Source organism: Stylophora pistillata, chromosome 1 (genome assembly GCF_964205215.1).
Source record: "Stylophora pistillata chromosome 1, jaStyPist1.2, whole genome shotgun sequence".
NCBI lineage: Eukaryota > Metazoa > Cnidaria > Anthozoa > Scleractinia > Pocilloporidae > Stylophora > Stylophora pistillata.
In genome coordinates, this window is record NC_142519.1 from 44,427,825 (window position 1) to 44,446,133 (window position 18,309).

Genomic DNA, 18,309 nt, shown 5'->3' on the forward strand with positions numbered 1-18,309 from the left:
ATAGGGAGAATTCTGCTTTGGCATAAACGACGTACTTATCTTACTATCCCCAGACCCTCGCACCATCGTTGGCATCGAAAACACCAACATTTGTTAACTTTGTGGCTTCGGAGGTTGGCGTCTGGCTCTGGAATAAGTAACGAATGCAATTCAGGGAACCTCTTTTCAAATTTTGAACATGAAATTAACATAGTTCAAGGGATGTCTGCCAAACTGTTGTCTTCTCTCGTTCAGACGAAGTCAATCGAGTTCGTTTTGGCGCCAATTGCCTCTCAGGTTTGTAAGTTTGTTGATCGTAGATAATTGATTTGCATGCTGGATTTTGTCATGGGAGAAGTGTAACTTTGATTGGGTCGGGTGTAAATGCAAGCTTCAAGTTAAACGCGGAAAGATTTACACTCATTTCGTAGCCCTTTTTTAAGAGATCGATTCCGCTTCTTGCATGATTCAGCAAGTGTAACCAGAGTTAGTAGTAACTCTGGTGTAACCCACCATGCGACCCTTCGTGGAATTTTCTTGTTTCTTCTGACTGCGGCTGCCTTGGAAGTGGCTGGAATCAAAATTGTTCAGTATTGTTAATATCTTTTTCGCGTGGAAACATTGCTGGTGTTGTTATGCGCTGCAAGCTATGTCTTGGAGATTTCAAACGAGAACAATTTGCCATATAGTAGGGGCTAAGCAGCATGATTCAGGTATAGCAACATTTAGCTCTCCAATTTATGGCCCGTATCTTTCGAGTTTTGTTGATAAAGATTAAGTGAATTTCGCTCAATTCAAAGTTCCACAACTGAGTGTGCAAGGGCACTTCTTACAACTGTGGTCCTTTGAAAGAAAGTATTTTGAATAGTAAGGAACGTATTGTAATGACCTTCACAAAAGATGTCTTAATCCTTTGAGTAAGGTAGTGTTTGATGTGCTTGTAGTGTTTAGCTCCGATGACTAAGTTGACTGACGATATTGGCAAGTTGACCACCAACTCATCAACAATTTAATTGTTGATGAGTTGGTTTGGTAGCAAAGTGATCAGTACTCTTCTGATTTTTTGGTATTACAGAGTTTGTGTGCTCATGCCATTAATTTTGAGGCTTCAAGCAGGTTGAGCTAATTAGCCACAAAAAATTCAGTAAAGATGAATGATACTCTAACAATGTAAAGCAAAGCTCTGAAAGGACTGCCTACTTTTAGTGAAATAACTTCTGACATTTAACTTTGCAAGGAATACAGTGTAAATTTCAGATGAAAATTTTGTCGAACTTTTGGTTTTACATTGATTTGCTTTTTGTTATGTTTCTGGTATTTTGTTTATACTTATCCTTAAACAAAGAAAAATAGGTAACAAACACAGTCTCCAATATGATTTGATTGAGCTGGAATAGATTGAAAGTACAACAATAATTTATGCAAAACAATGTAACACACCAGGGATTATCAGGAAAGGGTCAAACTATATGGAGGGACTGTCTCCCTTAACAGCAATAGACCACTCTCTAAATGTACATGTGAAAAGGAGTAAACAAAAACAGCAAAGGGGAGATTGTGAGGGAGGGAAGCAAATCAACAGTGATACTCAAATAAGATGTGAATGGTGAAAGAAGTGACATTGTGCAGGTCGAGAAAGAAATTGGAGCAAACCTTTTCTTCCAAGCATATTGGCCAGTTTCCTTGCAAATATTGCCATATTTGCCAGCATGCCAATCACTTTTGCAATATTTGCTTGTAAACAGATTGGACATTACTTTAGTAATTTTGGGAATTTTTGTCAAATGTGCCATATTTGCCAAGGTTTCCTTGCCAAAATTGCCACATTTTCCAGTGGTGATCCTTCACTAGAGTGCTTGGCAAACATTTGCCAAAATCACCATTTTTATTGCTGCTTTCATTTCTGGACATATATGTGAGTTTCTCTCCCTCCCTGTGCAGCATTAAAAATAAATTAATCATCAAGCATTATTTTCTGCATATAGGGTAAAGGTTACTGTGTTTATGAGATGCACTGCACTTAAAAATCTTCAGGTTTCCCAGGTGATTTTATTGAATGAAGCAGCACAAAGGGATGGTGTTCCTTTGCCAGACTTGGTTTCCAGTGCTCAACAGATCAGAGAGGCCATCAAGAGCCTGGTACTGGCTGCTCAAGCATTGGTCTCTGATACAACAGATGATGTAAGTACTGTGCTGATTAAGCCTTCTGAAAAATAAGCAATCATGTTTTTTTTTCTAGATATCTGGCATATTTGTCATACATCAGTATCTAGAGGCTTTTTATGAATGTCAAGTTGCGAAAACTGATCGGGCTAAGCTTGAATCAACAAGAAAGACCGTACTAAATATGTTTCTGTGATGATGGGTGGTGATGTTACAAAATCAGCTGGTGGTAACTTTAAACCCTTGGAAAAAAAGGCACCAAGAATTGAAAATAGCAACTGTCTTATTTTTTTCCAAGGTGCAAACTTAGCAATTTTAACTGAATAGGTATTTATGATCAAAACAGTCATACATCTGTTATGCAATAGGTCATGTTAACTTTACTGAATTGTAATTTTTTTAAGAACTGCTGGTATTTATATATAATAACCAAAAAATTAATTAAAATGAGTTTAAACTTGAATTCAAAAGGGAAAATGTTATTTTGTATATTTACAACAGTAGTACAGGGTTCTACAGTGTCTTATGGATCTTTTTTGCATAGGAAAAGATATTTAATCTTTATTTTATGATTTATCATTGATTAACTTATTTATTTTCCGTAACATTGAGAACTTTGTTGGAAGTTTGAACTTGGTTGCTGAATTAATGCCTTCTGAGGTCATGTACTAAATTCAAAACATTATAACTGTTCCGATAGAAGGCAAGATTTAACAAGTTGTTGAATTAAAACAAAGCAAAAAATATTGGTCTTTTGATGAGAGAGTTGTGGTTGAATGCCTGGTAAAATTTGACGTTTACTTCTGTGTTTTTGTTAGTGTCTTTCTTTATGCTAGAGATTGAAAGTTTGTCAATTTGGATAGAAATTTGAACTGTTACAGACTTTGTTTTAAGGTCTTTTCTTGGTATGGATCAGTGAATTGACAATGATGTGATCTTATAATGCAGGATTTGAAATCAGCAATGCCTCCAGCATGTGACTCTGTGACAGATGCAGGGAATGCATTGTTGATGGCAACACATCAGCTTAAACAGCAGCCATTCTCGGGGAAAGTGAGGTACAACCTGGTAGACTCTGCAAGAAACATCCTTGAAGGAACTATGAAGGTGAATTTAACATTTAACCTTACATTTTATCATAAGGAGAGATGACATGTTACAACTGTAGTGATTTTTAGGTTTGATGCCAGGTCTAATGGTTATGAGGTTAAAGCTCTGATTCAGGGTCACTCTCTTGTTGTATCTAGCAAAACATTTTACTCCGACTGTCTCACGCCACCCAGCAGTCCAGGGAAACTTGAAAAATGCTGGGGGATAACCCTGCAGTGGACAATGAAGCCTTAATCATAACTCTTTAATTTCACTCTTAAGATCTCATTAGCAATTCTCCTTACTAATGAATAAAGGCTGATAGTTTCTAATGAAAGAAACTGTTTGGGGCTGCATCGGTGGGGGTAATGAAATAATTTGGATATATCAACAAAGTTGAAATGGTAAATTGGCCAACATAATGATTACAAAAGCTGACGTTTCAAGCGCTAGCCCTTCATCGCCATTCGCTCCGACGAATGGCTAACGCTCAAAACGTCAGCTTTTGTAATTGTTACGGTGGCCAATTTACCATTTCAACTTTGTTGATATATCCAAATTAATTCTCCTTACTGCTATACAATTATGATGTTACTTTGGAGAATTTGGTATTGGATCAACTGATGAACCCCTGATTTTCTCTTTTCTTTATTCTCATTACTTGTCTGTTTGATATTGTATTGATATTGTGAAGAGAAATTCTGTCTCAGTCACTCAGGGAGTTAATGGTTTAATCCCTGAAGGTAGTAATATTACTAATTATTACATGACTCGGGCAGTCAGAGGGCCAATAACTAAAATCAACCAATCAAAATGCTCTATTGCTGGTCAATATTCTCTCAGTATTGGACCAGGCACTGTCCCGAATGGTTTGGAATGATACCGCACTTGTGTCCCTTTGACCTTCAGTCGTATAATAAATCTCTTATTAACAAAGCTTGCTTGGGACTGTACTGGAAGAATATCAGCCCTCGGTCTTTTTTGTATGGACCTTGGTCCGTACTGTCAAGACCTCAGGCCAATATTCTCCCAGTACAGCCCTCGCGCTTGGTTAATAAGATATATTTAGATGCTTAAGCATCTAATTTCTCCAAGTGGTATCTGCAGCCTTGAATCAAAGATTGAAGTCAGGAGAATAAAAGAAATCATTGTTAATCAGACAAGAAGCTCTTGATTGGCAAACAAATTCTCCTTTTAAGTATCATGGGAAAATTTAAGGAGAACAAAAGGGAGAACTTGCTTGAGTATTTTAGCTGATAATGAATCATTTAGTCATGTTCATTTTCGTTGCATTCATTTTCATTTAAAAGTAAAAACTCCTCTATCTTGAATCAACTTCAGTAGGAAGGTTTTCATGGATTACATGGGAGTTCTGAAAATTGGGGAAATCACTTTGAACATGTCAAAGATATGTCCCACGTTTGGGTTAGGTATATTTGATCATGTTATGTACTCAAACCAAAAGACCACTTTCATAAATGGCTGCCAGATTAATATTCTTTCATTTAAATTTAAATTAGCCCTTCTGGCCTTGCTTGAGATAATGTATTCTTTGAATTTTGTACTGGAGAACAAGGCCAGAAAGGGCTAATTTAAATTTAAACAAAAGAATATTAATACGGCTGCCATTTCAAAGTGGTCTATTGTGTGTGAGCTAAAAAATGTTATGGATTTTAAGGGTGAAAAGTGCTCAGCAGTCTTGAAAGGATGTCACAATATCAAGTTTACAATCCTTGGGGATATTCTTGGTTGGGCAGTAGTGTACACGTGGTTTATTTAAGGTGTTTATAGAGTATATTACTTTTGTAAATCATTTTAAAATAGGTCTTGCTTGTTTATGATCAAGCTGAGGTGCGCAAGATTGTACGAGCAGCTCACTGGGTGATGGACCGACTTGCACTAGTAGAGGGTGTCACTTCCATGAGGAGTCTGATTGCTAATTTCAAGGTAATTACCTGTACTGCTTATTTATAAGTTAGAGTGCTAGGATTTTATAGCAGGGTTATACCACCTCTTCATAAACCCAATGATGTAAAACTGAAACAACCAGTTATTTAGAAAGAGGTCTAACCCAAACTGCAGTTTAACACAAACAGAAGGACCTTAGTCATATTCTCCATAAGAGGATTGTTTTTCATTGAATAATTAAATCTCCTTCCAATAATGCAAGCTTTCAGTCCTCTTGAGACTGTTCACCAAAATAAATGTTGACTGAGGTTAAAGATATGATCAAATTTGGGATAGATAGAACATGGTTTTGTTACGCAAAGGCTAGACTTTGTTTAAATAACAAAGTGTATTAAATTATTTGTATTGTTTTTGTGTTTTAGGCCTTCACAGAATCTTTGATGCTTCTGGCAGGCATGTGCAATAAAAGGCAGCAAGTATGTAATCTTTGTATGTAGTCACAGACCGGAATTGATTTGAGAGAGTGAATTTCTTTGATTTTTTTTTTTTTCAGTCTATTTCTCCTTTTAATTATTATTATTAAAAACTGGATCATTGGGTAATGCAATTCAAGATTTTTTATTGGCTTAGCCATTATGGTATATGAGCCAATATACCATAATCTACAAACATGGTAAGCGTATGCTTCAGCTTAAAATTAAAAGGGAGCTAAAAAATTCAAGATTTGGTAAGATCTGTCGAATATCTTGGGGGCGTTTTAATAAAACAGTTATTCCACTCGCGCTTGTTGGACATGAGATGATTATAGCCAACTCAGCGCTGCGTGCTTCGTTGGCTATATATCATCTCATATCCAAAGCGCGCTCGTGGAATAATTGTTAATTATACCATTACATATATATATAACATGTGTGCTTTGAAAATTTAGCTTCCAGCTGGACTTTTTATTTATAAGCATTTCATACAGTCGTACCATGGGTACAATACTATGGTTTGTTATGTACATAGGAGCTGACTAATCCTCGTCACAGAGACAGACTCTTGTCAGCCATGATGGTTCTTAAGAAGTCTGTTGGACTGCTATCAGCATCTATGCAGACATATTTAACCAACACAGCCAATCTTCAAGCCAAGGTATGAAGGGCAGTTTTTGATGGACGGAGGAAATGTGTTCCAACAAACTTTGATTCTTGTAACACTGATATTTTTAGACTTGTGCATGCAATGACATGGGGATATTCTGAATCCTATAGCCTTCCTAAGCCACCCTGTTTCATCATGATCTAGATTTAGGTTTGAGCAGCAAAAAAATAAGAGAGAGGAAAGCCAAGAAGAAATTTAGATATGGCCCTTTTGAGTTTTATTTCACACCAGGAAACTCGAAAAATTCCCTTTTGGGTGAGAACATTTGCATGTCAATCAGCTCCAAAATTCCTGAGATAGATGTAGGTAATGGATAATAAATTTAAAATAATCAAAAGAAGAACATAATGGTAGCAATATTAAAGACAAAAGAAACTTGCTTCACTAACTAACAGATTTGATGAAGATTCCAGCTGGAAAAAATTCTGCTTTACTGTGAAACAAAATCAAAGCCTTTTAATTAAATAAATGTGAAATTGAGTGTTGAAAAAAAGGAGCAAGGTTATTGTTTTCATTGATATTACTTTTAAATCATGTTCATTTATATGTTGTAGTTCAATTTTATACTTCTCTTGGTTCAAATTTTATTTTCCATTGTTCTCGGTCACATTAATGTATATAATAATGAGTTTGAAACAAAGGAAAATAAAATTTGAACCAAGGATAAAATTGAACTACAACATATACATGGTAATAGTGAACCCGCCAATATCACAGATATCTGCACTGGTAGTCATTTATTCCAGCTATTAATAAATTTCAACTCTTAAAATTTGGTACAAATCAAACAATATCGCAAAACTGATATTTTTCTTTCCTATGTTCTCCTTCATGCTGGAAAATGTATTCATAATGAGGAGGAAATTCCCCTTTGGTCACTCTAGTTAGTGAGGTGGTTAAAGTGCACCTACACCTAAAAAATTTTTTTCGCTTAACGAAGTAAGCTTATTTTTTTGAGTATTTCTGCGCAAAAATTTTTTTATTTGCTCAAATCTTCAATTTTCTATGCCCAGTCAAAATACGGAAAATCGGCCGCCATCTTGCCCCACGACCGAGTTTAAAGAAGAATGGCTCTAGCGGGTAATGTGACGTCAAATCGAGAACACGAAAGTCTGCATCTCACACATTTTCACTTGTTTGGGAAGATTGTCGTCGATATCGTCCGAAATATGCCGACTAGGTGTGTTGTATGAAGATTGTATGGAGCGCGATACCCTCTTGCAAATTTCGCACGTTGCTACAACCTTCTGCAACACACTTATTCGGCATATTTTCGGACAATTATCGACTACAACCTTCCCAAACAAGTGAAAATGTGTGAAAAGCAGACTTTCGTGTTCTCGATTTGACGTCACATTACCCACTAGAGCCATTCCTCTTTAAACTCGGTCGTGGGGCAAGATGGCGGCCGATTTTCCGTATTTTGACTGGGCATAGAAAATTGAAGATTTGAGCAAATAAAAAACTTTTTGCGCAGAAATACTCAAAAAAATAAGCTTACTTCGTTAAGCGAAAAAAAATTTTTGGGTGTAGGTGCACTTTAAAATGTTAAAAAATATTTTAAGTATTAAATAGTGTATTCTCATTCGTTGGTCATAGACTTGCTTAGCTTAATAGATAATGGTGATACACAGAATATGATGGATTTATCTCTCCTAGTTACAAATTATACTCTCTTGACCTGTTTTTTTTTTCCTCTTCTTCTTTATTGTAGGCAAGCCGTGACTATGTGGTTGGTCAAATCATGTTGGCATGCACTGAAATCATCAAAACTGTGGAGGCTCGGGATGATCTTGATTGGAGTGTCAATGAACCTGGTTACATGGCTGCCACGCTGGAAAAGGTACTTTTCTTTTATTTATAATAAGTGGTTTTTTATTTGTCATTTTCTGTACGTTTGAAATACATCTTCCATTAACATTTTGTAGTGCATTGTTCTATGCTACTTACGTGCAGACATTATGCATGCACATGCATACAGGCATTCAAATAAGCATACACTGTATAGATCTTAAAGAGAAACTGAACACAAGAGGTTGGTTTCATTATGAGCATTTTGGAAGCAGAAATTATTAATAAAATAGTGTTTATTTTTTCAATCATTTTTTCAATTTTTGATAAAGGCACTTTTAATTAAATATATTTTTTGATTTAGCAATCGAACTTGCAACTTTCTCCAACAGAATCCATATTCACTTGACTAAGAGTATTTGATTGTGGCTTTTCACTATCTTAGTTGCCAATCAATTACTACTGTAACAATATTGCTTAAATTTAAAAATTGTTTTCTAAGCCTCCCCAAAAAAGAAAGCTGTGAATTAGTGATGAAGGAAAGTTGTTCTCTGTTGAGACCATTCAGTCCTATATATAATTACATTGTAAATGCATGCCATATTTCAGACTTTCGTAAAAATTTTGTTCACACCCAAGTTGTGATTGGTAATTCCCCTGACTATGTTCCTTTCATTTCTTATGAAGTCAGGTTGGACCATTCAATGTGGTATTGGATTGATTAATAATCTCCTAATTGATGTTTTTTCTTAATTCTCATCACTTGTCTGCTTGATAATGCATTGATATTGTAAGGAGAAATTCTGTCTTGATCACTCATGAGAGTTAAAGGGTCAATGGTCGGTTTGAGAAGTTAGGTTTTTTTTTTGCCAAAGGGTAGTTTGAACAAAAGATAGGAATGTCAATTTGTTTTGTTTTGATATCATGGTTCTAATTATAGATTGCAAAATTTGAATTTTGTGATAATTGAAACTAAGCACTTGAGACTGATACAAAGTTTTTGTTGTTTTACATCTTGATTTGACAGGCTCATAAGCAGCTGTCTCCCCACCACAGGCTGGAAGCTGGTAATGAACTTGACTCTTACCTGGATGCTATTGTTCGTAGTAGCATGGGTGTGGCCAACAGTTGTGAAGGAGGAAGAAGAGAGCGAATTGTACAGGCTTGTGAGAGTGTGAGTGATAACAAGAGTACAGTAACAATACATATGTACATGTGCTGTAATTAGTGCCCTTTTATACAAACCCTGTAAATTTTGGCCACTAAAACCTGAGCTTCAGTGAGGGCCGCTCACACCTAGTCACTATGGTTGAAGCTTATTACTAGAAAAATATAGTATCGTGCTGTCTTAGGGTATGAACTTTCTCAGTCAGTGTCACAGGTTTACTCACAAAAAATGAAGAATGACTTTCAGCGCAGCTAGAACTTCAGAACTATCAGGGATATGTGGTGGCCAGTAAGGACACTGAACTAAGGTGTTGAAGTAAATGCTTTCATGTTACTTGGTAGTTTTCACAAAAAAATGTAGTGGTATCTCTTTAACCCTTTTTAAATCTCTAAGAGTGACAAGCATCTAATTTCTCTATACAATGTCATCCTTGATTGAAACATTAAGGTAATGAGAGTTAAGGATGAATCACCAAAATTAATGTAGAAGCTCTTGATTGTTTAACAAATTCTCCTTGTTAACACCCTAAGAAATGTATAGGGAACAGTCTGGAGAATATGCATACCGATGTTAGGGTGTATTAAAGGGTTAGAGTCATTATGCAATGCTCGTTGTAAAAGAAGCTATATTCTCATAAGAACTCTCTGTAGCCTATTGAGTGAAATTTATTGGAGCGGTTGGGGGGGGTGGGGGATACATTTGCTTCATATGGACTAGAATAGTATTAACCTGTCTTCAGATGATGTGATGGTCGTACTTCTAAGCAGTCTCTTCATTCCAAGTATTGATAACCTGGTTAACTTTCTGCCTGAAATACCTTTATTGGCTTAAGCATGCTTTAGACATTACAATAAAATGCAAATGTTTCAGCATGGTCCATAGGAGAGAGCTTCTAAAATAAACAAAACAGTGCAATTCCTATTGATTTTGGGTTTCATGATATGAAGTCCAGATGGAATAAATATAACTGTTTATTATATACAAGTAAACAAATGATTTCTAAATAAATGCAATTTGGAATAAATAACATCAATTATGTAAACTAGTATGCTTTTTAATTAACCAAAAGAAATTCTGGTGCTTATCTTGTCAAAACTGGACTTCAAATCACTGTAATTAAAACAGATTTTACTTTTAGTATATACGGCTGTTTGCCATAAAATTATCAAGTAAAACTTCATGTATGATAATGCAATGTTCTCTTAACCAAGGTTCTTCAAATGAAAAATAAGCTTGCAGAACTGCAGAAAACCCTTTTAGCCAAACCTTTGTCACAAAGAACAAGGTGAGATAAGAGTATTTAGTTTGTAAAATCAATTGGTGCTCATGTTGATTTACAGTAGGTCTTCAAAACTAATGCAACTTTTCAAAACTGGTGCAAATTGATGGAAATTTATTTCTATTAAAAGAAAGTAACACAGATGAGGTGTCAAATTTCAAATTATAAAATGAATGCTTAACTCGCCAAAGTCAGCTGGACCAAGGTTATGTCAAAATCAAAAGTAAAAGTCTACAACAGAGATAATGACAGTAAAATTCCCCAGATATATAGGGCTGAGAAGAAGAATCTCACCTCCTTTTGCATTCTTTACTAGTGAGTAAAAAGGGTTAGGTAAAAAAGAAGGTAAAAAGAAACCCTTGCTGTTTACCAGGGTGTAAATCAACAACCAAAAGCTACAACAGAAACACCTTGATTGGCTTATACTCCAAATTTTAAATTTTTACTCCAATATATTGTTCATATTAACAGGCATGAACAGGAACTGACATCTGAAAGGTTATCAGCTGAGCTAAAGAAGTTAGATCGCCATGTTTCCACTGCTGTGGTTGATCATGTCACAACTGTGTTTGCAGATGCTGAGCTCCCTGTACACAATATGATACAAGCTGCTACAGCATCACTCTTGGTATTTACACTGTCTAATGGTTCTTTGAATACGTGTAGTTTCAGAGTTATTTTTTAATGGAAGGGATATTAGATTTCTGTGCACTAACTAGCCCATTGCGCACCTGCAAAATTTATGGAACCCTTTATGCTCCTTTGATTTTGAGATCCAGCAGTTGTCCTGGTGTCTCAAAGCCTGGAGAAAATACTGAACTTTTGGTCATTTATTTTGATTTCAAGTCATGTTCTTAGGTGTTAACTTTTAACCACGTGTCACTGTAATTTTAGCCTGGGGACAGATAGTACTTCAGAAATGTTAATTGTACATCATCTTGAATTTGTATATGTAGGATACAAGTTTACAAAGTCAGGAACATGCCATTACCAGATTGAAGGGGAAAGCTGATGAATTCCAGAAACATGCTACAATGCTAGCAGAGGTGGCCAGACAATCTGCTGCTATTTCAGCTGATGTGAGAAGTAAGTATTGTCAATGAATGGTACTAGCACCTGAATACAAGCAAAGGTGCCAGCATGATTCAGATGTGATCCAATGCTCAATAAAACTCCTTTTCCTTAGTACATACATTATATTCATTTCTAAGTGCTTTTAAGTGCAAATTTTAATTGGATGAATTTAAACAAAAACCCTCAATAATTAAATTGACCAGTTGGAGCAGAGGAAAAAGCAAAAGCAAAAGGCTAATGTTCAAAACAGCTCCTTTTCATTTTGTTACAGTGGCTGATCTACCTGACGGTTGTCGACTTTTAGTTGATAACCAACTAGTAGCTTTGATGGACCAAAACAGTTCCTTTGGCAGCCATTAACCTTTCACTGCCAAGATTTCATTAGTAATTCTCCTTACTGTCTGCTATACAATTCTTATTTTGTTAGTTTGGAGAATTTGGTGTTGGATCAACTGGGGATCCCCAAATATATTTTTTTTATATATTTTTTTTATATTCTCATCACTTGTCTACTTCATATTGTATTAAACTTGTAAGGAAAAATTCTTTCTTGGTCACTCATGGAAGTGATTTATTTTTACCTTGCACTCCATAAATCTGACTATAAGGTCACCTTCAGTAACCCTGGTGTTTATATAGGCATCACATCAACTTATGTAGAGTTTATATTCTTTTTCTTTTTTCTTTCTTTTTTTTTTTTTTTTCAAACTTGAAAGGAGTACAAACTGTCAACAGCATGGCTGGTGACATAGAACAACTTGCTCCACAACTGGTGTCAGCAGCTCTAAGAGTAAAGCAGACACCTAAGGATACAACCTGCACGGAACATCTGGGCCAGCTGAGAAGAGACTGGGCAGCAAGAATTCATGCCCTCACTTCTGTGGTGGATGATATAACAGACTTCAATGACTTTGTTCTGATGACTGGTATGTTCCTGTTTGATCTGAGACTGCCATCAATAGTAAAAATAAAAAAATTAATGGTAAAAATGAGAACTTACAAATAAAATTTCAAAGTGCAAATTAAAGTGATTAACCTGTATTTTCTCCCGTTAATTGATATCCTGGCATACATTTAATCTAGCAAACAGATGATGAATATACTCAAACTTGACAGGCAGAAGTTGTCATCTTGATCTTACACGAAGTTAACGTAGGAAAATCTGTTGCTGTAGAGGGGAGAATTGATAGTCAGATCTTGGGAGTTAAAAGGTTTTAGTAATAACAGTCCTTCTTGGTTCTTAATGGCCAGGCAGCAAATAAAAGGGGCGTGGTATTTCATTATGTATCTAAATGATCTATGAATGATGTATCTAAATGATATATGAAATAGCTGAACAGCTATCTACTGATTTATTGTTTTGAATGCAGAATTTTTCATTTTATAAGTAAACTACCAGATCTGTCAGTCTCCTCGCCTGCCACAGTTATCACCATTTATTGATAACACATACATTATACATGCTCCTGTTAGCTTATGTTAGCATCTAGCCAGAAATCCATGATGCTTGATGGCAGTACCAATTTTCATTCATTGGTAGATTTTAACATCCAACAAGATATCTCAGACTGTCAAAAAGCACTGCAACAACAAGATATTCATAAGGTGTCCCAGATCTCTCTCAGAATGCTTGGCCGAGCAAGAAGAGTAGCCATGGTCGCCAAGAAGGAAATGAATACAACTGCTGATCCTATGTACAAGGGAAGCCTGCAAACAGCTTGTGGCCAGCTAGAGTCTGGTACTGTGTGATAATAGAAGTGATAGTAGTGACAATCATTGGAAAGATGACTATGATTTTGATGATGATAACAATTATGATAATGACATTGATATTAATTTTGATGTTGATATTGATGTAAACCCTTTAATTCCCAGAAGTGATTAACATGTAATTTCTCCCAATGATATCCATACATTATCCAGCAAAAAGGTAATGAGAATACTCTAGCTAATAAGATAGAAGTTATTATGTTGATCTAACACCAAATTCTTGTCACTAATTAACAAAAATTGTAAAGCAGTTAGAGGAGAGTATTACCAATCTGATCTTGAGAGCTTAAAAGAATTAATATTGAAATTGAAAATATCAGGGTGGTTTTTTCACAGTCAATGTACAAGGAAATGGGGAAAGAAAATTTTGCAATTTTCTTGTAGTTAACTTGACATAAACTGCTCTTGATTCATTTGATAAATGCATTCTCCTTGTCAGAACCTTAGAAAATGTATAGAGAACAGTATGGAGAATATACATACTGATGTTAGGGTGTAAGTTAATACCTGTTGGCAAAGGCTCCATGCAAGTGAAAGTTATTAAACTCAGTGGGCTGGTTATTTACTTGAAGTCTTATTTACCCAAACTGCAGTGCTACCCAGTCAGTTGCTCTTAGGTATTCTCTGCAAGAGAGTCAGTTTAATTAAAGAAAATAATGTCCTTCCACTGCTAGCTATATATTGGCCCTCTTGACTCTGTTCACCAAAAATAAAATTAATGTTCAGATAAATGGTTTGGCTAATTTGAAGATAGAACAGAACATGGTTTTGTTAAAGAGTGGTTAAACTTTGTATAATCAGACCACTATGTTCACCTCCTGTTTTTCTTTTTGCAGTACTTCCAGTTTTTGTTCAAAGTGTTGAGGGAGCCCTGGTAAATATGACAGATGACCAGGAGCAAAACAAACTCCGTGAAAATTGTCAACTTCTGGGCGAGAAAGTAAAGATGATGAAATCAGCTTTAAAATGGCCAACAGGAATAAATATAGGTGGGTGTGTCTGTGAACTCAGCAAGTATTCATTTTGACCTTTTTGTTTCTGGTTTTCTACCTCAAATGATTTTTCCCGAAGCTTTTTTATTAGCTGGAACTAATAATTATTTTAAAAGGATTTGCAGTGGCTTTGCAGTACTGGGAGTGATGGTTTTGCACATAGCAAAGATACATTTTGAATTTTTTTTTTTTTTTTTTTTCACTGCAGATTTAACTGATTATAGCACTGAAATGACGGGCAGCAAGGGCTTGAGTACAAAGGACAACATGCTGGATTTGTTTGAAATTTTAAGGGGGCACTATTCTCCTGCAGGTAGCAAGAAAAGGATTCCTTTGTTGTTGTTTTTGTTGTTTATATCCTTGTTGACAGGGCAGATGTACATGAAATGTATTTATGTAAATTTCTTGGCAGAAGCTCCTTGCATCTATCTCAAAGTTGTGCAACACTGAAAAGAGTCATTCACACTCCAATATACTGTTCTAAACTATTCACAGTCGTCTGCAATGCTCTTCGACTTAATGATGGAAATTGTAATTTTAATAATTGTGTTTTGTTACTCTCACATTTAATGTGATGCTGAATTGGCAAACTTAACATGTTTTTTTTTTTTTTTTTTTTTTTTTTTTTTTTTTTTTTATAGCAAGTGACACAACATCAGTTGATGAAACAGATCAACTAGTAGGTCTTGTTAGTGATCCCATAAGGGAAACACTTTTGGAGCCCTCTGCTTCTGGTAGAGAGGAAGTAAGTTTAAAATTCCAGCGAAAAAGTTCATTTCAGATCTTTGGTTAATTCTGCAAATCCAAGAAATGGTCATTAGCATGAAACATTGAATAATTTGCACAAAGAAGGTGACAAAACTGTTTTAATTTTTGCAAACAAAGAAACAAACAAAGAAACCAGAGACACAACAGTGCTCAAAATTCTCGCATAACAAACAAACAAACCAGAGAAAAAACAGTCTGCAAGATTTTTGTGTAAGAAAAAAAAAGCAAACAAACAAACAAACCAGAAATGAAATTCTGCATGAGATTCTCATGTAACATAAAACATCAACAGAGAAGAAATAGTGGGAAAGATGCAAGTGTCGCAATCAAACAAACCAGAGAAGAAACAGTGCATCTTTTCTAACTAACAATACTTGATACAAATGTGTAATTTTAACTCTTCATCTTACATTTTGCCAAGTCTTGTCTTACTCTGAACACTTTGAGTAAATATGAGACAAGAATATTCTTAAAACCACACCTTGAATGAATGTGTATAATTAGGAGCTTTATTGCATTGAAGCAACATTCTTGTTTTTGAAGTTATTTATTTTCTTTAGGTCAAAGAGGACCCTAGAACTCACCAGAGCAAGCTACCAGTAGAGGAAGAGAAAAAGTTCTCTTTAAAGGACAGATTCCAGCCTGCTTACAGCGCCGATTCTGAGGACCTGCTGTTTAACTTTTCAGAAGATGATGAAATTGATAGGATCAACAGGAAAGCCTTGCTTGGTACAGGACTGTGAGACTTGTGTTACTGATGTGTTTGAAAAACTTGGATAAAAAGATAGAATTGATTTGCGTATTAAAAGTTTGGGCTTCTCTAAGTGTTGGAAGTCGACATAACTTTGTTAATTTTCTATTTAAAAAAACGTTTGTTTTAGGAGTAGCATGCAACTGTTGTGATATTTGGCCAAGGTTTTGAAGGGATCATCATTCCCATTACCCACAAATAATAATAATAATAATAATAATAATAATAATCTTTAGACAGGGTGCGTTCTCACAAAAAGTGGTTTTCAGAACGGCCCTGTATAAAATAAATTAATAAAGGAAAAATAAATACAAATTACAGACGTTGAGAAAGTATATAAGCTAAAGGGATAGAATTGCTACATCACAATACTTAAGATTATGTAAAAAGGCGAAAAATTGGTAATTTACAAAATACTATGATAAAGACTGCACTTTCATTTTAAACAATAAAATTGATTTTGATTCCTGAATATCTGGATTAAGATTGTTAAAATCATTTGATGCCTGACACCACACTGACAAGTGGGGAGGCAGGAAATGTTTGAATAATTTAATTCTCGTGGAAGTAAGATTACTTGTTCACAATTATTTAAGTATGACTTTATTTGATGTGTGCATGGAAAACAAATATCAGAAAGATCCTGCTGGAAGTAAGCAGAATAATAGTTAGTCGCTATACTACCCACCAAGCTTTGAGGCCACAGGTTGGGGGAGAGATAAATTTGAGTACCAAGGTTCTTCGTGGTCACAAAGGCATAAATTGATATGTTACACATGTTAGCCAATAAAGAGTCAATTTTGGGGTCATGTTTATCCTAGGAGTCACTGAGGAACACCTGGATGAGAATTTGTGGACAGCAGGCTCTGTTGGCCCCATTAAACCATCTGAGACCTCTCGTGCTCCTGTGTCTAGATTACTGAAAGCTGTTAAGGCCAGAGACTTTGACTTGGCAGAAATGGAACTAAGGAAAGTTGAATCCAGAGCCTCGGCACTGAGTATGCTGGCAAGCACGTCAGCTGACAAATCACGGAATTTGGAGAGAGTGAGGTGTGCACTAAGCTTGTGTTATAGCAAGTGTATTGTTTTGCCCATATTTAATTATTAAAAGTTAATGTGGGTGGAACATTGTGTGACATCCCAAAGAACAGGTGTGTAGGAGAACTAAGATGAAACTCGACAGAATCCTTTTTTATGGGTTATTGTTAGGTTTTTGGGACTTGACTAAAAGAAACTTCTTATTAATCCTTAAGAGTGACAAGTATCTTATTTCTCCTGACAGTACCCCCCTGAATCACACTTTAAAGTCTTGAGAATAAAGAAACTGATCACTGACTAAAGAGGTTCTTGATTGTTAAACAAATTCTCCTTGTCAGCACCCTAGGAAATGGATGGAAAACAGTATGAAGAATATTCATACTGAACTTAAGATATAAAGGGTTAAATTATTCAGCCACAAGTTATGAATGCAAAAAAGGAAAGTGTGACCACAGCTACAAAGCTTCCAACCTAAACTGAAGGACTGTGTTTTTTTTTTTCCTCTCTATATTTTTTTTTTTCAGTTTTTCTCAACCACTTCAAGTAACTAAGCTGTTTTCCCCTCTCCACCTTCTATTTGTCTCATTGTTATTTTTGATCATCCATTTTTATTGGTCAATGGATTTGCTATCTAAATATTCCCCCTTATTTCCTAGATGTGTTCGGGTCTGTGCAGGAGAGATTGAAAAACTCACACCACTTATCATACAAACAACACGTGATGTTAGAGATGATCCAGGTGACTTGGTGACTGTTGAGCGACTTCAGACTATTGGTCGAGAATGGGCTTCCAAAGTACATGTGCTTTCTGGAACTGTTGATGAAATTGTTGTGCCCTGGTCAGCAGCAGCATCTAAACTGGCTCTGGCTGCCACTTCTGGAGATGCAGAGCAATTAAAGAAACAGGTGAGGTGACTTGAGATATAGTAACCTCTCAAATTACAATTATGTGTCTCAAATTGACAAAGAGACATGCTTTGGTGTCCGTTCTGTAAATGTTTTAAAGCTGACATTTTTAGCATAAGCCATCTCTGATTCACTGACAAAGGCCTCAAAAGGTCAGCTTTAGAAACTCATGGCTAATTTAAGGACATGAACTCAGTTGATAAAACAAATTACCCCCCACTCCCCCCACTGAGACAGCACCACGGTTTATTTAGACCCCACCCCCCCTCCCAAGTGGCTAACTGACTGGATATTTATGTGAAAAAAGTACTCTGAATAGTTGTATATGTTGCTGGATACATGGACACAACTTTGAAATTAATATTTTATACATATTAATGTGTAGTTGTAAATTAAATTAAGATGATAAGGCTATTCTGGTGACAGTTGTTTTCAGAAACTTGTCTTCCATAGTCAGATGCAATGCCAAAGGAAATTATCGTGAAAAAGT

At 35.6% G+C, this 18,309-nt stretch overlaps 1 protein-coding gene across 1 annotated transcript in view; it reads left to right on the forward strand.

Moving 5' to 3' along the window:
- The first annotated feature begins 70 nt into the window (after positions 1-70).
- The window catches only part of LOC111325196 (uncharacterized), a 38,033-nt gene continuing 19,794 nt past the window's right edge, over positions 71-18,309 (forward strand). Inside the window, exons 1-19 of the mRNA XM_022928951.2 lie at positions 71-276; positions 2,014-2,160; positions 3,091-3,249; positions 5,056-5,178; positions 5,562-5,615; positions 6,148-6,273; positions 7,997-8,125; positions 9,101-9,247; positions 10,453-10,526; positions 10,992-11,148; positions 11,477-11,606; positions 12,311-12,520; positions 13,135-13,332; positions 14,201-14,353; positions 14,565-14,669; positions 14,998-15,101; positions 15,685-15,853; positions 16,697-16,925; positions 17,570-17,819. Of these exons, the coding sequence (XP_022784686.2) occupies positions 202-276; positions 2,014-2,160; positions 3,091-3,249; positions 5,056-5,178; positions 5,562-5,615; positions 6,148-6,273; positions 7,997-8,125; positions 9,101-9,247; positions 10,453-10,526; positions 10,992-11,148; positions 11,477-11,606; positions 12,311-12,520; positions 13,135-13,332; positions 14,201-14,353; positions 14,565-14,669; positions 14,998-15,101; positions 15,685-15,853; positions 16,697-16,925; positions 17,570-17,819 (2,739 nt within the window). The 5' untranslated portion in view covers positions 71-201. The remainder of the gene's footprint in view (positions 277-2,013; positions 2,161-3,090; positions 3,250-5,055; positions 5,179-5,561; positions 5,616-6,147; positions 6,274-7,996; positions 8,126-9,100; positions 9,248-10,452; positions 10,527-10,991; positions 11,149-11,476; positions 11,607-12,310; positions 12,521-13,134; positions 13,333-14,200; positions 14,354-14,564; positions 14,670-14,997; positions 15,102-15,684; positions 15,854-16,696; positions 16,926-17,569; positions 17,820-18,309) is intronic.